General features: G+C 42.0%; 1 protein-coding gene across 11 annotated transcripts in view; it reads right to left on the bottom strand.

Moving 5' to 3' along the window:
• arvcfb (ARVCF delta catenin family member b) overlaps positions 1–21,107 on the bottom strand; it is a 369,553-nt gene continuing 348,446 nt past the window's right edge. For 9 of the 11 annotated variants that reach the window (XM_086011973.1, XM_086011977.1, XM_086011972.1 and 6 more), the window contains 5 exons: positions 15,904–16,003; positions 13,042–13,089; positions 11,892–11,983; positions 10,018–10,130; positions 1–2,008 (listed from right to left, as the gene is read on the bottom strand). In XM_086011973.1, the coding sequence (XP_085868099.1) occupies positions 10,029–10,130; positions 11,892–11,983; positions 13,042–13,089; positions 15,904–16,003 (342 nt within the window). In that variant the 3' untranslated portion in view covers positions 1–2,008; positions 10,018–10,028. The remainder of the gene's footprint in view (positions 2,009–10,017; positions 10,131–11,891; positions 11,984–13,041; positions 13,090–15,903; positions 16,004–21,107) is intronic. The other 2 variants (XM_086011979.1, XM_086011978.1) reach the window with 2 other exon arrangements.

Raw genomic sequence — 21,107 nt, 5'->3', positions numbered from 1 at the left:
TAATTTCCAGGCATTGTTTATTGAAAACACACCAAGTTGATAATTCTACAAACCTGGTTTAACAAGCTTTCTACCTGCTGCAGGATATTAGTGGAATTAAACATAATACATTCGGTCACTGTAGCATAGTTCTAAGAAAGCGTAAGTCATTGTTAAGTGTAATTTATAATACAGTGTAATGCAATGCAATGCAAAACCCACCAGTATAAACTACAGTTATGCGAAGAGTAATATATATATTATATATATATAAAAACACATCATTATCTTTTTCTACCATGAAAAGTTTAAGGCACATGATAGTACAAACACATTTGCCACTAATAACCAGAAGTTTCCAGAAATCTGAACAGTAATATCTACAACCAGAATGGCAGACCTTGCTTGTTGTTTCTTCAAAGCAGTCACCTGCAGCACATACTACACAAAAGAAATATAATTAAAAGGTCACGAACAGCTCTTGTAATGGACTTAGAGACCATCTCCATTTTCCAACCCTTTGGTAACAAACGAGAATTAACAGCAAATGTTGTGTCTATACCATCCAATGACACTGTTTTGGCAACTGACTTATTCCAGTTCATCCTTCAGGTAATTACGTATTTGAAGAAAAGCACTGCTTCAGAATTAACACCCCTTTCAAAGAAAAAAAAATTAAGATACAGTTCTGCTTCAAATTGGCATTGCAAAAGTCAAGCCAACCAATATTGTTAGACACGATGGATACATACTGTACATGCCAGTTATTATGAATGCAAAGTCAATTCAACTCTTCCAGTAATTTGGAAGCACTTGAAGAAATAGTCAGTGCTTCAATATGTGCTTTCCAAGCATCCACGCTGAAAGTTCACAGTTTGTAGCTTAGCTGCGAGAAGTAAAAATCAATTGGAACTTTACACAACAAAACTTGCTTTTTTTTTTGCGTAAAAAGACATAGAACGGTTCAAAGTACATACACAAACTTGTCGCACTGGAACAGCACCTTTAATTCTTTGATTTATTTTTTGGGGGCGGGGGGTGGGGGGTGGTGGTGGTGGAGAACACACTTCTTTTTCCTTCTTCATTATATAGACTGGTCCAGCACCAATGTCACTTGTCATATGCTGGTTTTGAATGTACAAAAACTGAAGTGGGCCATAAACTGCAGAGCATCCCAATAATGTTAGGGTTGTCATCATTCCACAACCAGTAAAATCCAAAATGGAACAGGGTAAATATACAAAATGGCAAAAAAGTTAAATGTCCCCTACGTATTAAAATCTGCTTCCACATTTAAATAGCTGGCACCATTCTGCCCCAGTCTATTGCAATATTTTGTATTTTCATTATGGAACATGTAACACCTCAATTGTAACTGTACATTTACACCAATTCAATAAAACCAGCAGTGCAAGTAGGGTTAGCTTACTCAGCTGATTAACATTAAAGCCTTCTCGTCTCACCGATCAAAACTCCTTTCTAGCCTTCTCCATTCACATCCTTCATCTCCTCTGCTTCACTCAGAACACAAAATCCTTCATAAGATGATAACAAAATTTAAACTTGGTTTTGACAGTTCAAAAAGAAAGTGCCGGCAAAATTATGGTAAATGGTTTTAATTGGAAGCAACAAACTATTTTGAAACCAGTTCTTAAAAGCAATGAAAGATTTTTGTTTTTAAAAAACACCCTCTTGGCTTCCTTTCTCTTCACCACATAACATTCTCTCATCATCCTTCGGATCACCCTCTGCAAAGATTCCAAAAGAAATCTAGCCAACCAGACAAAAGCTCATTTTTTGGGTAAGCGGCTGCTCCATTTGGAGAGACTGAATTGTGTCTTTTCATCCCTTCACTACCCCCCATCTCCCTGGAAAGATATGGTATATGATATGATTGACCGATGGGACTTCTTTTCCTTCTCTTTAAATTTAGTCGATAGCTTCTGTGAAATGAAGTCTTCCAAATCTAATGGCAGTGGTAAATAATGAGATCCTCTGTATCATGTTCAATAGCTGCTGCATTTCATGCCTGGAATAAACAAGTTTGGGGAAAGAAAAACAAGTTATAGGTTGTGGAAAGAGAACAATTTTATCAAATTATGTTTGCTCCAGTTGTCACTGAACACACTTTCCTGGACTGACAATGCCACCTGTTATGCAGTCATTTCCTTGTTAAAAATTACTTTCTTTGGAAAAAAAATCCTCCCCTCCAATATAATTCCCCTCAGTCTTGTGGTGGGCAGTTTTCCAGCCTGTGATATTAAGAGCACCCTTAGGTTTCATAAATATGTGAATTTTAAGATTGCTGAAACTCAATAAAACTGAATAATCCTGGACAACCAGTCATCCCTACTTGCTTACACTCTGCATTGTACACAAATTTAATGACAATCTTGCTCTTTTTTTGTTTGAACTCTGTGCAATCTATTTAAATGCATTTTTCCTGTAAATACCCATTACATTTCCCACATATATTGGGGAGAATGGCATGATGATGGCTGTACAGCACCCGAGAACAGTGGAGTGCTGGCTGTCTGAACTGGGATGGATCAGAATAGACATTAGTCAAGTCTCATAACAATGACCCTCTATAGTGGGATGACAAAGAGAAAGTTTATCCTGGACCAAGATAGCGACCGTCATCAATGGCACTAAGGAGTCGGGCTCAGAATTATGTGTTGAACTGTTTGCGGCTCTATTAACATAATACAATTTGACAGACTATGAGGAGGACCTATTCAGAAAGGGAGAGAAGGATAAACTAGGTAACTATAGACCAGTTTAATCTAACTTCAATTGTGGGCAATTTCCTAGAATCGATAATTCATGATCACATTAATGAACATTTAACAATGCATAGGATAATAAAGGACAGCCAGCATGGATTTGTTAAAGGGAAGTCATGTCTGTCCATTTTAACAGGAACTTTTGAAGAAGTGTTTGATTTTAGAACGGGAATGCAGTTGGTGCGGTGTCTGTGGATGTTGATAAGGTATTTGATAACGTGTCTATTGGAAGCTTGCTTTAAAAATATGGACTAAGAAGAAATGTAGCAGCATGGATAGAAAGTTGGATGCGCAAACAATAACCAGGGGGCATAGATTTAAAGTAATTGGGAGAAGGATTAGAGGGAAGTGGAGGATAATTTCCCCCCCCAAGAGGGTGGTGGGGGTCTGGAACTCTCTGCCTGAAAGGGTGGTAGAGGCAGAAACCCTCACCACATTTTAAAAAGTACTTGGATATGCATTTCAAGTGCTGTAACCTACAGGGCTACAGATCAAGAGCTGGAAAGTGGGATTAGGCTGGACAGCTCTGTCGGCCGGCACGGACACAATGGGCTGAATGGCCTCCTTCTGTGCCGTAAATATCTATGATTCGAGAATAGGAAAGACTAACAGATTTCAGAAGGACATAAAAAAGCTTAGCTGAATAATTTTTGAGATGGCAAATGGAATTCAACACCGAGAAGTGTGAGGTGATGCATTTTAGGTGGCAAAACAAGGAATGTGAATAAATATTCAATGGAAAGACACTAAAGGGTTTGGAGGAACAGAAACACAGTAACAAGTACATAATTCCCCTGAAACTGCAAGTGCAGGTAGATAAAGGCAAAGGATTTGGGTTTTACAACTACAACATAGAAGACAAAGGCAAAGAGATGATGAATTTGTATAAGCTGATAGTTAGGCGCACAGTTTTGGGCACACCATTATAGAAATGGCATTAAAGGATACTAGGGTGAGTAGAAACTATTTACGAGGAGAGACACGAGATACTGAGACTATTTCGACTGCATCAGAGAAGGCCAAGCGGAGATTTAATTGAGGTTTAGAAAATGATGAAGGCGTTTGAAAGGGAAAGACTGCTGGTTGTGGAGTTGGTATCAAGGTGTCAATTTGAAATGGTCAGTAAGTGTGGAGAGGGGGATTAGGAAAAATGTCTTTATACAGAGTTGTGAGAGCATCGAATACTTTGCCTTCAGTCCTTTCTACCTGGAATAGTAGTTTAATGGGCTTTTTTTTCCTCATCCCTGTATCATGACAGCATTCACATTATTGCAGGATCCAGGGGCTTCTTCCATAATCGAGACGAAGATCATTGCACTTTTTAAGCCAAGAGTAGATAAAACTTTGAAGGAGAGGAAGATACAGGGCAGTGCGATTAGCTTTGTACTGTTCCAGCAAAGAGCCAACACACTGACACGGTGGACCAAATGGTCACCGTCTGTGCTGCAAAGTTCTAATGTGCTGTAGGATCCTTCACTGCTGTCCCTGAAGACAATTCTAGGGCTGAACAGAGAAAGTGAACCTCATGTTCTTACCAATGTCTAGCATCGTCATTTAACATAACATTAGATTTTAATTTTCCTGTGGGCATATTATCCCCCTCTGTACAGCAGTGACGTGTCCTGGTCCCAGCCCCTTCCGTGCAGAGCCATAAACAAGACATCCCCACATATTTTCCAGCTGTTCTCTTCACCCACACCTTTGTTCACTGAAGATACCTCAACAACAGGGCAGACCATTTTATTTTACAAACTTGCTGGAACAAGCAATCCTTACATTGGTTTAACAATTCATTCAGCCATTGCTGTGTTCAAGGGATGGTCCAACAAAAATAAATTTCCTTAATTAAGCAGTATTTGATAAAATCAAAGCATTTTTATCTATTTTACACTGACCTACAAGGTTATTTATAAATAACTTGTTTTCCAAGTCAATTTATTCTGATAATTATGGTGGCATTTACAAATCCAGGAAAAAGACAAGTGACATAACAGTTGAACAATAATAATCATTTAAGTAGGAGATGCAATTACAAAAAAATTGAAAAATTAAGCAACACATTAAACTAGTTAATAAATGATTACTTAAAGATTAGATGCAAGCAATTTTAAATTGGCAACGTTTTACAAAATAAACATTTAATGGAGCAATGTGAATTACTCGACAGTATGGAGGCTATTGTGAGCTTTGAGACTAGAAATAATGCAGAGAAAAGGATATCACACAGCAGGCTAGGTGCAAGACTGAAGTGTTCATCCTTTGTTCAGAAGGCACTGAAAATTTTTCATGCAAGTACTCTGTTACCACAAGGGTAGTAAGCTCACACGGGTGTCAGCGTGGCGGAGTTGGAGCACTCTCGCCGCAGAGTCAGAAGGTCGTGGGTTCAAGCTCTACTCCAGGACTTGAGCATCTAATCTAGACCGACACTTCAGTGCAGTACGAAAGGAGTGCTACACTGTCAGACATGCTCTCTTTCAGATGAGCTGTTAATCAGAGGCCCTGCCCTTTGTGGAGGTGAATGTAAACGATCCCATGGCGTTATTGGAAGAGCAGCAAGTTCTCCTGGCCATTGCCCCTCCATCAACCAACATCAAAAACAGCTTAACTGGTCATCATCTGATTTTGTTTGAGGGACTTTGTGATTAAGTTGGTTGCCATGTTTGGCTATATGACAGGCATTACACTTGAAAAAGTAAATCATTTAAATTAGGGCCGTCAACTAACATGAATCACGCACTCTATTTTTTGACTTTTTTTTTTTAAATGGGTGTTATTGCAGAAGTCAAGTTAGTGCAACTTAACAAAAAGTTACTTTTAAAAAACATAAATCACACCAACAATTACAACTTGCAATGAATGAGACTGTGATTCATGTTTGCAAACTCTGTCAGAGGTTATGTAACTAGACTGACTGTGCGCTTGGCCATCGACATAGTTGATGCAGAAAAGGCAGGCGATCCGCAGCAGGAATCAGAATGGTTACAGCACAGGAGGCCATTTGGCCCATTGAGCCAGTGCTGGCTCTCTGCAAGAGCACTTCAGTTAGTCCCACTCCCCCACCCTTTCCCCGTAGCCCATCCAATTTTTTTCCTTCAGGTACTTATCCAACTCCCTTTTGAAAGCCATGATTGAGTCTGCCTCCACCACCCTTTCAGGCAGTGCATTCCAGATCCTAACCACTCGCTGCATAAAAAAGTTTTTCCTCATGCCGCCTTTGGTTCTTTTGCCAATCACCTTAAATCTGTGTCCTCTGGTTCTCGACCCTTCCACCGATGGGAACAGTTACTCTCGATCTACTCTGTTCAGACCCATGATTTTGAGCACCTCAATCAAATCTCCTCTCAACCTTCTCTGCTCCAAGTAGAACAACCCCAGCTTCTCCAGTCTATCCATGTAACTGAAGTTCCTCATCTCTGGAACCATGTAACTGAAGTCCCTCATCCCTGGAATCATTCCCAAATCTTTTCAGCACCCTCTCAAAGGCCTTCACATCTTTCCTAAAGTGCGGTGCCCAGAATGGTGTGCGGTCAAGCATGAAGCCATCATGTTGAAACCGGCACGGTGGGGACTGGGAGACAGGGATGGGGTTGGACGGAGCAGACCGAGGCAGGTACACGCACAACACAAAGGTGCTGGCAGCCCTCTGGTGAGTCATCCAAGCCACATGTCTTCACCCGTGAACCCAGATCTGCAAGGGCTTCACAGCCATTCCTGTCCTTCACTTGACATCCACTTTTCAGCCAGGATCAGAAACTGGAACACACACTAGCCCAAGAGTGCCAACAGCTGCTTAAATGGAGATCAGCAGACATGGCATACATTGGGCGTACAGTCTGGGTCCTTCTGATATGTATGCCTCATTACCAGACTTGGCATTGCATTTACTCATTAAGCCATCAAGGAGATCATCATCTTCTTAGGCAGTCCCTCAGACGACTTGCTTCCACATTCAAAATGAGTTCTCAGGTAACTGATGAGTCCAATGTGGGACCTACAGTCTGTCACAGGTGGGGCAGATGTTAGTTGAAGGGGCGGGTGGGTGGGGTGCTTGGGTTGATGTGCGCTCCTTGTGCTTGCTCCCGGCGAAGAGACTCGAGGTATTCGGCGCCTTCCCGGATGCTTCTCCACTTTGTGCGGTCTTGGGCCAGGGATTCCCAGGTGTTGGTGGGGATGTTGCACTTCTTCAAGGAGGCTTTGAGGGTGTCCTTGAAGCGTTTCCTCTGCCAACCTGGGGCTCTCTTGCCGTGTCGGAGCTCAGAGTAGAGCGCTTGTTTTGGGAGTCTCGTATCGGGCATGCGGACGATGTGACCTGTCCATTGGAGCTGATCGAGCGTGGTCAAAGCTTCGATGCTGGGGATGTTGGCCTGAGCGAGAACACGGACGTTGGTGCGCCTATCCTGCCAATGGATTTGCAGGATCTAGCAGAGGGAGCGTTGGTGGTACCTCTCCAGTGCTCTGAGGTGCCGGCTGCACATGGTCCATGTCTGAGGCATACAGGAAGGCGGGTATCATCATTCTTGAGCCAGCCATTTGGAGGTGCACACACGTTACTTATGGTATGTTTACAGAGTGTGCCAGTGACCCGCAAATGGTATACTTGCTGCCAACTTTGCACAACAATACAAATGAGGCAAATTCTTAGGTGGCACCAGGGGACTGACCTTCCGTGGATCCAGAAAGCAGAAGGCAGCAGCATGGAAATTATGGGGCTAGTTTCATTGGCCATCTAATGGAGACTGATGACAGACCAGAAACAAAGATTAAATTGTCACTTAGAGGTCAATCTCCCTGAACCCCAGCACCAGTAAAAATGACAAGTTTTTGAAACAGAGAATTGGTTTTTCCACAAAGAATGTCAACGGATAATTTATTAATTTGTCAACACATACAGTTCAAACCTTGTACATAAAGGTTTTCTACTGGTAAAACACGACAGAAAGTGGTCCACGGTCATCACTTATTTGTAGGTATTTAAAGAAAATAAAACTGGCCAAAATGTCACAAAATTCTATCAGTGTCGTTCCTCACAAGATGTGTGGTCCTAAATGAAGCCAGTTACGTTTGCAGCCTGAAGTTGCAATTTGAAATGGGAAAAGTACTTGCCTTGATCGGCTATTTTAAATCAAAATATGACCGAAGTGCAATTTAAAAAAGGCAACGAAAAACTTGTACTACTTAGGAACAGGAGGAGGCCATTCAGCCCCTCGAGCCTGTTCCGCCATTCAATTAGATCATGACTGGTCTGAATCCCTGTATTACTTCTTGTAATACTTGTATTTATACAGTGATTTATGTCAAAACGTCCTGATGCACTTGACATGAGGAATTACTGTTGAATCCAATTTTCACCCTGACCTCACCTTCACATGGTCCATCTCCGACTCTTCCCTTCCTCGACTGCTCTGTCTCCATTTCTGGGGTTAGAATATCGACCAACATCCACTTTCAGCCCACTGACTCCCACAGCTACCTGGACTACACTTCCTCCCACCCCGCTTCCTGTAAGGACTCTATTCCATTCTCCCAGTTTCTCCGTCTCCGCTGCATCTGTTCTGACAATGCCACCTTCCATACTAGTGCTTCCCATATGTCTTCCTTTTTCCTGAACCGAGGATTCCCCTCTACAGTGGTTGACATGGCCCTCGACCGTGTCCTTTCCATTTCCTGCACTTCTGCTCTCGCCCCTTCCCCTCCCGGAACCACGATAGGGTTCCCCTTGTCCTCGCCTTTCACCCCACCAGCCTCCACATTCAACGAATCATCCTCCGCCATCTCCAGCGAGAACCCACCATCAAAACACATCTTCCCCTCCTTCCCCCTTTCAGCATTCCGAAGGGACCGCTCCCTCCGCAACACCATAGTCCACTCCTCAATCACCTCCAACACCCCTTCCCCTAGCACCTTCCCCTGCAAGCGCAACACCTGCCCTTTTATCTCCTCCCTTCCCACTGTCCAGGGCCCCAAACACCCCTTCCAGGTGAAACAGCGATTTACTTATACTTCTTGCAATTTAGTATACTGTATTCGCTGCTCACGATGTGGTCTCCTCTACATTGGGGAGACCAAACGCAGATTGGGTGACCGCTTTGTGGAACACCTCCATTCAGTCCGTAAACATGACCCCAAGCTTCTGGTCGCCTGTCACTTTAATTCTCCGCTCCACTCCCACTCTGAGCTCTCTGTCCTCGGTCTCTTATACTGTTCCAATGAAGCTCAACGCAAGCTCAAGGAACAGCACCTCATCTTTCGATTAGGCACTTTCAGCCTTCTGGAATCAACATCGAGTTTAAACAATTTCAGCCTATAACTTGCCCCCTATATTTTTGTTCCCCACATGGTAGCTGGTGATGATTCTGCCATCGCCATTTACACATCATCTGGAGTCATCTTTTGTTTCTTAACTTGTCCCATTACCTCTCCTTTTGCCTTGCACCATCATCCCTTTTGTCTTATAATCGCTCCTGCCTTCCATCCTATCACGGACCTTCCCTTTTTTCTTTCCTCCACTCCTCCCTGTCCCGGTTTGCTTAAAAATCTGTTATTTCTCTAACCTTTTCCAGTTCTGACGAAGGGTCCTCAACCTGAAACATTAACCGTTTCTCTCTCCTCGATGCTGCCTGACCTGCTGAGTGTTTCCAGCATTTTGTGTTATGTTGAAGTACAGTGACTTATGTAGGCAAATACAGCAGCCATTCTGTGCTAGGAGTGCCCCACAAACAGCAATGACATAAATGACCAGTCTACTTTTTTTGGTAGCATCGGTTGAAGGAGGAACTGTGGGCTATATACAAGAACACACTGCTCATCACTACGGCCATGGGATCTTTGCTTGCTCCAGAGGTTTAGGTGGATATTAGACAGGGCTACTGTTTGAATTGGGGTCTTGGTTTAAATACGTTTAAGCAGCACAGATCTGTCTGACATTGCAGATACACATTAGTATGGTAAATAGGTGGGTCATCTTATGGGAGGAGAAAAGTAACAAAGTATCTAAAGTCTAGTGTGATTCGGCTAGAAACGTAGGATTTTAAAATAGTCTTTTTGTATAAAATAACAAGGCTCCTGAAAGATGTAACAGTCTGCATTAATATCCTTTCAATTCTGAATGAAATATCAATACGAGGAAGCAACTTCTGTGCAAATACTCAGACTTCAGAACAAAATGTTACATGGTTTACAATTTTACAATGTGATTGGAGGTTGTCATGTGACTAGATCATTAATCGGGTGATTGGAACCCAAAGACACCTACCATGCATGCACTTAGACCCAGGAGTCAACGGGCTGAGGTTTAGTGTCATGAGCATCCACAAGATTCACTGAGGCCCTATTAATCCTGTTAATGTTTCTCTTATTTGTATCATTCTGTGGCAACAGGGAAAGGGTTAATAGCAAGAGAGCTGGCCTTAAAACAGGTACAGATAAAGGCAAGTTAGTTTAAAATAGAAGCAATAAAAGTATACTTGACAGCTCAATGATCAAGGCCACAAAAAAAATCTTACGTTTAAAAAAAAATTAATTCCTAATGTGGAATTTGTGCATTAGAGTTTAAGAGTGGTGAAAACCCATTTTGATGCAAATTTTCAGTTGGTTAGCTGGACACGTGGAAGGAAGCGAGGGCTACTGATGATTTGACCAACATGGGATCGAATCGACAGTAATTTTAAAAAACTGAGTCTCAGTCAGACATGTGGAAACTGCAAAATAATGCAGTACCCAGATGCAGCGCTCCGATATTCAACAAAAGCTACAGATTTCAAAATATTTTCCACATACATCAGAGATTGAGCTGAATAGGAAATACTTCACTCGTTAATTAATTGAATTAGAATATGAATTCAAGTGAAGCTACAAATCTTTGATGGTTTTGTTTGAAAGTATACTGAGATTTTACAGAAAATAAAGGGAATATCTGCTGCACTCCAGCTTAAAACATCTAAGGATTTAATTATGCAGAGTTCATAAAACAGCATGTTCTTGAAAATGTATTCTCCCGATGTATTCGCCTCTCCCTTCGTTTTGAGTTTCTGGTTCCATTTATTATTTGTAAAATTGAAAATAGATCAGGAAAATTTACAATTTAAAATAATTATGGATTTGAAACCCTAATTTTTGCGCACACTGGCTTTAAAAAGTGCTCCACCTAACAGGACAAGTCTAATTGTAATTAGTGCATAATTTAGTAACGGAGGCGTAAATTAAAAATCAACTTGCAATAACTTCAAGAGTATGCAACAAAAAAACAATCTGAAGAAAAAAAACAGCACACTAGGGTTTATTGTATATTACTATTCACCAGTACCACAAATAAGTTTCCTCCCCAATATATCGCTGCAATGGAATATGTAACCATTGTACTAGCTACAAAATTATGCCAGTCTGCCACACCTGAACATTACGCAACTCTCTCACACTCTGCTCGCTGATGGTGCCTACACTGTACCAGCAAGTTATCCAGTTCCCAGAGCCTCTCGAAGCTGACTCTGCCGTGCTAGCTTCTAAATCTGCGATGGTGGTGCGCTGAAGCAAGATCAAGTAGCCAAAAGTTTTTCAACTGACCACAGAATGTATCCCAGTTCTCAAAGGGTAATGTTATGAAATTTAAAAAAAAAGTGTGTCTTTTAAAAAATGTACAATGATTTTGTTGTGGCCTTAACGTTTCGAGAACAATGAGAACATAGTTCATGCACAATTGACATACACGCTTAAGCACGCTTTCGACTGCTGGCAGCATTAAACATTCATGCATGTAGCTGACAAATCAAACATGGAAAGAGCAATTCCAGGGTTGAATTTTGTAAGAGGACAAGAAAGCAGATAAAGCACATAATCAGAGATTACCACCAACTAGGACAATAAGCACAAGAGTAATTATTCGCTTCAAAATAGCTAACTGCAGCAGCAATCGCCATGCATTTATGAACAGGTCTATCACAAAAGATAACCAGCAATCAGCATAAAATAGATCTATGCGTGTTAAGGGCAATAGCTAACTGAGGAATGTTTTGTTTCAATAGTTCTATCCAGAACTGGATTCAAACATCAAAGAGGTCTGCCTCATCTAAGTAGTTGTGTTTTAGGCATATTGTGTGTAATGTACAAGTGACTGCATGCAATGTTACCTACCCGCAATGGTTGCCGCTCAAAAGTATCTCCAGAAACGTCTGTAGTCTTATACTTGCGTTCTTTCTCCCTCTGATCCAAGGTAGAGTATGTATCTGTGGTGACAAATATACAATTCAAATACAAAGGCATTCATCTCAAGTGCACTACTTCCAGCGATGTGTCATCGAAGTATAGGGTTTATATTATGCAGCACATTGCATTTTCAGAAAAGACTAGGAAACCAGAAAAATAATTCACATCCAGTCAAAGCTCAGTTACCCAACACATACCAAAATGGCTAGATACCAAGTTAGCCCACAAGCAGATGTTGGACAGATAGAGTAATTTAAGCCAAGTCTGGGGGCGAGGGAGGGAAAGAAAGCAGGAGAGACACACTGAGGAATTGTTCATGGACGTACAAATCAAAGATTGTGTGTCAAAAACGAGCACATTTTAGAAAATTTGCTAGCCGAATAGAATGTCAACATCTTATAAAAATACGTCATGTAGAGATCAGTAAAAACTGGGGATTTCAACTCCTTGCAAAGTGCACAGTCCAAAATCAAACTGAAATAGTTGCCAAATTATTTCTTTTGCAACCAAACCTAGATAGTTGTTATTCTGGAGTTAAACAAAAAGCATGCTGTTTAACTAGAACAAGTGCTGCAAGACAATTTGCCAGATCTGACAAAAGGTCATCGAGCTGAAACGTTAACTCTGTTTCTCTCTCCACAGATGCTGCCTGGCCTGCTGAGTATTTCCAGCATTTTCTGTTTTTATTTCAGATTTCCAACATCTGCAGTATTCTGCTTTCGTATTTTTGCTTGTTGTAGTGCCAGATTTCCGCAGCTAGAGGCTGCAGTTGAATTGCTTAAAACATTTCTGTGGCTATTTCAAGTACTGCAACACAACTTGAAAAACCCATTGCCATACCCTAAAAAGTCACAAAGCTGTAAGGAGGGGATTTCAACCCCCTGCAAAGTGTGCAGTCCAAAATCGAATTGAACTAGTTGCCAGATTATTTCTTTTGCAACCAAACCTAGATATTAGCTATTCTGGAGATAAATAAAAAGCATGCTGTTTAAATAGAACAAGAGCTGCAAGAGAAAGTCCCTGGTTGAAGCACTGAACATGGGGCATATGAGCAAGAGGAATTCAAAGCCATGTTTACCTGGACCAAACTGCTCCATGGGTATCATTTCACCAGACCATTTGTTACCTAAAAATAGAACTGATCATGAGGTTCCTGGTATGCAAAAGCTGAATCTGCTTAATGAAATCAGTAAGCTTCCAGTATCCAATGTCAAACCCGTTGAGAATTGCTGGACATGTTTTGAAGTCCTGAGAATCTAACAGTCCAAATATTTTTCTCCCCATAGAAATATTTGGCATCAGTCAGTTAACTCTGTACATGCAACACAGTGAAAACAAAGTACTGGAAATATCGCTTGCCACTAAAAGACAAAACATCTCCACTGCTTCCTATCTGCAAACTTCATTCAACCTGTGGCATATTTCATGTTCATAATCAACACCTTGCCACAATTTGCAGACAACAGGAATGGTTCTGACAGTTTTTCCTTTTCCCCAATCACTCTCCAGTCAGACAAGGAGCACTGTGGCTGTACAGCTTCCTCCCCCGCATCTCATCATTTACCAAGATTGCTTTCTTTCACCTCACATAGCCCATATCTACCCCTCCGTAATGCACCTCGTCACTGAATTTCTCAGACGTTGGCCTTTCCATTTGTACGTTCATAACTACAAGTCATGCAGAATGCTATGTCCCTTCTCCTCACCAACAGAGTCTCATCTTATCACCACTGCCCTCACTGAGTTACCACTGAACTGACTTGCTGTGTCCCACAGAACTGCCTTCAAGATTCTCATCTTCAACTTCAAATCCCTCCTTGGCTTTGCAGATTCCCTGGCTCCATGATCCACTCCAGCCTTATGTTACTATGTGCACCCGACAGTGCTGGCCTGCTGCTCACTGTGTTTCATCATGGGTGGTTGCTCCTTCCGCTGCAACTCGCCCTTTCTGGGGTTCACTCCATCGCTTTCTCCATCTTGCCACATCCCTCCATTGATCTTTTTGAGACCGTCCATTTAAAATTATGCTTGTGCCCATTTATGCCCCTCCTTGTCCCTGAACGCTCACTGTCCCTGTGTCCACTCACTATCCATCACCTTGTAAAGCACTCTGATCATCTCTGTTCCAAAATGCTCCCTCCATCTCACAGCTATCTAAAACACAGTTTGAATGAAAAGATCTGAATATGACCTCGTGAATCAAAGTTTTTACAAATGGAGCCATCGGAATACGATTTTTGGTCACAGTGTGCTTCAGAACCATAACATTTTCATTCTTTTTGGACACAGCGCCTCTCATAGGGTCAACAAAGTTATTGAATGACAGCTAGAATTGTGTAGAAAAAAGTTCCAATTTTACAAAACCACAAAAACAATTTTGAAAATTTTTTCCGTTTCATTTTGCTCAGCTGGTGATTATAGAAGCAAACTCGTCAAATTTTAACCCTCAATAGCAGCCAGCTGAAATTGTGGTCAATCAACTAACAATGTTCAGTTCTATTTAAACTCGATACCATAATTTCACTGGATGAAGTAATAATACTACCCAACACAAAGCACTTGAAGTTGGATGTCTTTTGGTGTTTTATCCATTTTACAGTGCGTACACAAACGAAGCACAGCACTTCATTTCATTTTAAACACATCATAGAATGATCAGCACAGGAGGTCGTCATTTGGTCCATCATGCCTCTGCCGGCTCTTTGACAGAGCTCTCCAATTAGTACCACACCCCTGCTCGTTCCCCACAGCCCTGCAAATTTTTCCTTTTCACTTATTTACCCAATTCCCTTTTGAAAGTTACTCCCTTTCAGGCAGTGCATTGCATTGCAGTTAATAACATCACAAATCTACTTTTCAATTATGAAGACGACATTTATTTTACAGAGGTGGAGGCAAGTTTCCTAAGTTGTTTGTGCTCTTGCAAAAGTAACAAATGAACCCTAACTCTGACAACGAGCAAGACAATGCTAAATAATATACAAGACACCGATAAAGTGAAGGAGATGTGATGCTACTCAGAATGACAGGCCACAGGTTCACAGCTACAATTCTCCTGGCAACAGAGACCAAGAGGTCCCACAGAACAACAACTGGCAGAAGCTTAATCTGGGCCACTTTTGACTAGTTCCCGTTCCCAGTAGAGGGTTACAGAGCAGCATTGGCCGTAACTTGGGAACCAGTTGCCTGCAGGCCCCCTCAGTTGGATACAGTGTGTAAACTACAAGGGGGAAAAACTCAAACTTTGCGGTGAAGCAAAATATTTCAACATGCAACAATTTACCAGTTGTTCTGACTGCACAAGTTTGAATTCAAATAAAGTGCCAGACTGACTTAGGAAATCAAATTGAATAAGACTTTCCCTACTTGACCCAAGAATGCGCATGTTATAATGGTAGCAGCATTACTGCAGTCTTGAATTCTTTGTAAACCATGGGTACTTCCTTTCCCAAAAGTACAAGTATAGGATCTGAAGACTGGCAAGTGGGATGCTATGATAAGCTCCTAGGTGTAGTACTTACAAAGACACACATGCTCACGAGGCAATGTCAGAATAGTAATTTGTGCCTGCAATGGCCCAGAAATTCTGAACCTCAGGTGCAATAGTGCGCACGTGAGGCAAAGTCCAAGCACTTCAACAGCAAGGGAGAAGGGGCATAAAAATCAGTCCTTTTCAGAGCAACGTTAGCTGGCAGGCAGCCGGTGCATGGCACAGGAAGACATAATGCCACTTACAAAAAAAAAGGTTGTACAGGATAATTTAGTATGAGTACTTTATATAAATATTGCTAATATTTTAAGTAATGTATATTATTAAAAGCATAATATTTTGCAAAATCTAAGGCCATAAATGTTAGTGCTACAGGTAGGCTGCATAAACCAGCAGACAAATTGGGAGACACAATACAATGTGACTTAAGTGCGAGTGACCAACACTCACCATCTTTCTGGTTCCTTTCAATTAATGGCAGAGTGCTGTCATCATAGCCAGTTGCCTTGCCACCACTTTTAGCTCCTTTGGGAAGTGTAGTCACATTAGGCTATAATATTGTATTTAAAAAAAGAGCCGTAAGAAATTCAGTTCTAGCACATTAAACACATACACAAGTTTTTTTTAAAAAAAATATTTAACTTTTTCCCTCTATCCTGAAGAGATTCATTCAGGAGTATGGTTCCACAAGTGCCAAGCATCTTCCAACACCTCACCCAAGCAGCAATTTTCATGCGCAAGTCTAAATAGTGGGAACCAGCAGCTGATCTGACTGCAGAATATTGCAGCCATGTCTGATTCTGCCTTAATCAAACACTTCCCAGCAGGGATCATGTGTTTGTGACCATCAGCAGGAACCATTGTCTACTCATCCCCACCTCACACCAAAATACAAGCACTGGGACCAGTTGTAGCAGCCGTACCTCCACCCTGGCTGATCAAACAAAGGAATTAAGGATTTTCCTAGTCTGTGTGGCTTAGCTACATGTTGATTTTACCCACTAAGACATCGTAGACCTCTGAAATGGTCAAAGTTATTCTTAGATTAAATCTTGAAGCTGTGTATTATTGGCACTGGCACAAATCATTAGCTTCTGAAAACATACAGAAATACTATGGAAATCTGTAATTAAAAGATTCTTCTGTTCATGTAGCCCTTCAAGTATTAGTGTTGCTTTCTGGGAATCTCATGAACCAATAGTAATCATATGACCACTGATTTGTTATTACCATTCTCATTGGTTGCTAACAAGCATGAGAGAGAGTATTGTTCAGTCTTTGACAGGACTCTGGACCAATGCTGGTGAAAGCAGAGCAGCAGGTGGGGGTGAAAATTCGGTAAGCTTCAATTAATACCGCAATGATTCATTAATCCCTGGTAACCAGAGACTTCCAGTGTCAGCTGTGGCTCAGTTGGTAGCATTCTCGTCTGAGTCTCAACTATTCCAATGCACTCCTGGCTGGCCTCCCACATTCTACCCTACGTAAACTTGGGGTGATACAGATCTCGGCTGCCCGTGTCCTAACTCGCACCAAGTCCCGCTCACCCATCACCCCTGTGCTCACTGATCTACATTAGCTCCTTGTTGAGCAACGCCTCGATTTCAAAATTCTCATCCTTGCTTTCAAATCTCTCCATGGTCTCGCCCCCCCACCCTCCCCATCTCTGTAATCTCCTTCAGCCCCACAACCCCGCTCCCCCCTCCTGCCAAAATATCTGCACTCCTAATTCTGCCCTCTTGAGCATCCCTGACTATAATTGCCCAACCATTGGTGGCCGTACCTTCTGTTGCCTGGGCCCTAAACTCTGGAATTCCCTGCCTAAACCTCTCCGCCTCGCTACCGCTCTTTCCTCCTTTAAGACGCTCCTTAAAACCTACCTCTTTGACCAGGCTTTTGGTCACCTGCCCAAATTCATCCTTGTGGGGCTCAGGCTCAAATTTTTTATCTTTTTATACTCCTATGAAGCGCCTTGGGACGTTTTACTACATGAAAGGCGCTATATAAATACAAGTTGTTGTAGTTGAGTCCAAAGGTTGTGGGTTTAAATCCCACTCCAGAAACTTAAGTACAAAAATCTAGGCTGACACTCCAGTTCAGTGCTGAGGGACTGCTGCTCTGTCAAAGGTGCCGTCTTTCGGTTGAGACATTAAAGCAAACAGAAGATAGGAGCAGGAGTCGGCCATTCAGCCCCTCAAGCCTGCTCCGCCATTCTATGCGATCATGGCCGATCATCCAAATTCAGTACCCTGTCCCTGCCTTCTCCCCATATCCTGTGATCCCTTTAGCCTTAAGAAATATATCTAACTCCTTCTTCAATATATTTAATGAATTGGCCTCTACTGCCTTCTGTGGTAGAGAATTCCACAGGTTCACCACTCTCTGGGTGAAGAAATTCCTCCTCATCTCTGTCCTAAATGGCCTACCCCTTATCCTTAGACTGTGTCCCCTGGTTCTGGACTCCCCGACCATCGGGAACATCCTTCCTGCATCTAGTCTGTCCAGTCCTGTCAGAATTTTATAAGTTTCAATGAGATCCCCTCTCATTCTTCGAAACTCCAGCAAGTATAAGCCCAATCGACCCAATCTCTCCTCATACATCATTCCTGCCATCCCAGGTATCAGCCTGGTGAATCTTCGCTGAACTCCTTCCATGGCAAAAACATCCTTCCTCAGATAAGGTGACCAAAACTGCACACAATACTCGAGATGTGGTCTCACCAAGGCCCTGTACAACTGCAGCAAGACATCCTTGTTCCTGTACTCAAAACCTCTCGCTACGAAGGCCAACATGCCATTTGCCTTCTTAACCGCCTGCTGCACCTGCATGCTTACCTTCAGCGACTGGTGCACAAGGACACCCAGGTCTCGTTGCACTTCCTCTTCTCCCAATCTATTGCCATTCAGATAATAATCTGCCTTCCTGTTTTTGCCACCAAAGTGGATAACCTCACATTTATCCACGTTACATTGCATCTGCCATGCTTCTGCCCAATCATCCTGGAGTTTCTCGGCATCCTCCTCACAGCGCACACGCCCACCCAGCTTTGTGTCGTCTGCAAATTTGGAGATATTACATCTAGTTCCCTTGTCTCGATCATTAATATATATTGTGAATAGCTGGGGTCCAAGGACCGATCCCTGCGGTACCCCACAAGTCACTGCCTGCCACTCGGAAAAAGACCTTTATTCCAACTCTCTGCTTTCTGTCTGCCAACCAGTTCTCTATCCAAGTCAATACCTTGCCCCCAATCTCATGTGCCTTAACTTTACACGCTAATCTCTTATGCGGGACTTGATCAAAAGCCTTCTGAAAGTCCAAATACACCACCATCCACTGGTTCTCCCTTATCTATTTTACCAGTTACATCCTCTCAAAATTCCAGTAGATTGGTCAAGCACGATTTACCTTTTGTAAATCCATGTTGACTTTGTCCGATCCTGTCACTGTTTTCCAAGTGCTCTGCTATTACATCTTTTATGATGGACTCTAGCATTTTCCCCACTACCGATGTCAGGCTTACCGGTCTGTAATTCCCCGTTTTCTCTCTACCACCTTTTTTGAATAGTAGGGTAACATTAGCTACCCTCCAATCCATGGGTACTGTACCAGATGCCATCGAATGTTGGAAGATGATCAGCAAAGCATCAACTATTTCTAGGGCCACTTCCTTAAGTACCCTAGGATGCAGATTATCAGGCCCTGGGGATTTATCGGCCTTCAATCCCATCAATTTCCCCAACACCATTTCCCTACAAATACTGATTTCATTCAGCTCCTCCCTCTCATCAGACCCTATGTTCCCCGACATCTCTGGAAGGTTATTTGTGTCCTCCTTTGTGAAGACAGAACCAAAATATGTATTTAATTGGTCTGCCATTTCTTTGTTCCCCATTATAAATTCCCCTGATTCTGACTGCAAGGGACCTACGCTTGACTTCACCAAACTTTTTCTCTTCACATATCTGTAAAAGCTTTTACAGTCAGTTTTTATGTTCCCTGCAAGCTTACTCTCATATTCTATTTTCCCTTTCTTAATTAATCCCTTTGTCCTCCTTTGTTGAATCCTAAACTGCTCCCAATCCTCAGGTTTACTGCTTTTTCTGGCCAATTTATAGGTCCTCTCCTTGGATCTTATGCTATCCCTAATTTCCCTTGTTAGCCACGGTTGGGTCACCTTTTTTGTTTTATTTTTATGCCAAACTGGGATGAACAAATTCTGTAGTTCATCCATGCGGTCTTTGAATGTTTGCCATTGCCTATCCACCGTCAACCCTTTGAGTGACATTCCCCAATCAATCCTACCCAACTCGCGCCTCAGACCATCGTAGTTTCCTTTATTTAAATTCAGGACCCTAGTTCCCAACGGGCAAGGCCCTGTCTGCCCCCTCAGGTGGATGCAAAAGATCCTATGGCACTATTTCGAAGAGCAGGGGCGTTATCTCCAGTGTCCTAACCAATATTTATCCCTCAATCAACATCACTAAAAATAGATAGTCTGGTCATTATCACATTGCTGTTTGTGGGGGCTTGCTGTGTGCAATTTGGCTGCCACATTTCCTACATCACAACAGTGACTACACTTCAAAAAGCACATTGGCTGTAAAGTGCTTTGCGACATTTGGTGGTCGTGAAAGGAGCTATATAAAAGTAAGTCTGTCTTTCTTCCATGCTAGCTGCTGCTCGGTGCTTTTGAGTACTGTGATTGGTCCAAAACAACAATAAACTGAAAAATGTTAAGCATCATTGGTGCTTGAAAACCAAATGAATGAATTAATATCGAATGAAATTGTATTTCTATTTGTTTTAGGAAGCTAATGACTTGTGCCAGTGCCAATAGTAATGAATTATATCACAATGGCAATCATTTTAATTGTGCTGGTTGAGGGAATATTGACCGGAACACCATAACTCCTTGCATCTCCTCGAAGCGTGCCATAGGATGTTTCACATCCACCTGTACAGGTTGCTGGAGCCTTCGTTTAATGCCTCATCTACTGTCAACCTAAATTACGTGCTCAAGCCCTGCAGTGGTGCTGGAACTCATGACTTTCTGACTCAGATGAGGCTAGCCAAGTTGGGCACTTGATAATTGCATAGGTGGATAAGCAATGGAATTGCAGGAAATATACACACACTACAGGGTGTGGAATATAATAAATATTTTTTTTTTTTTTTTTTTTAAAAAGAAAAAAAAAGTGTCCATGCGCAGTCCCACAAGATATCATCAAGTCTCCAAGACAATACTAGACACAAGTGATTTGAAGTTTGCACTGTCACAAAAATCCCGATAATTCAATGTATCTTCAAATATTTTCTGCTTCAATCTTTCAAATTTCACCCAGACCAGTCATATAGCTTCTTGTAACAAAGTGAATTATATAAAAAGAGCAAGTCAAGAATGTTCGTATATTTAGCACTTGCCAATTTTGATGCCCTGTCTATCCCAGTCAGTTCAGTAGGCCAGATTGTGAGCCAGACTGTCATGTTGAGCTTGTAAAAGCCCTTGCAGATTAAATCAGAATGGTGACTTAAATGTAGCACAAATGGCTCACTATACTGAAAAATTACAGCATAATCCTGTCTTGAAAGGTTTAACGAATTAGTGATGGATATGTAAATATACTAATGGTATAACTCTGCAGCTTGTATC

This window comes from Somniosus microcephalus, chromosome 19 (genome assembly GCF_052327205.1).
Source record: "Somniosus microcephalus isolate GS21.2 chromosome 19, FLI_Smic_1.0, whole genome shotgun sequence".
Lineage (NCBI taxonomy): Eukaryota > Metazoa > Chordata > Chondrichthyes > Squaliformes > Somniosidae > Somniosus > Somniosus microcephalus.
Note: the sequence above shows the minus strand (reverse complement) of the source record. Positions and strands in the feature narration are given on the sequence as shown.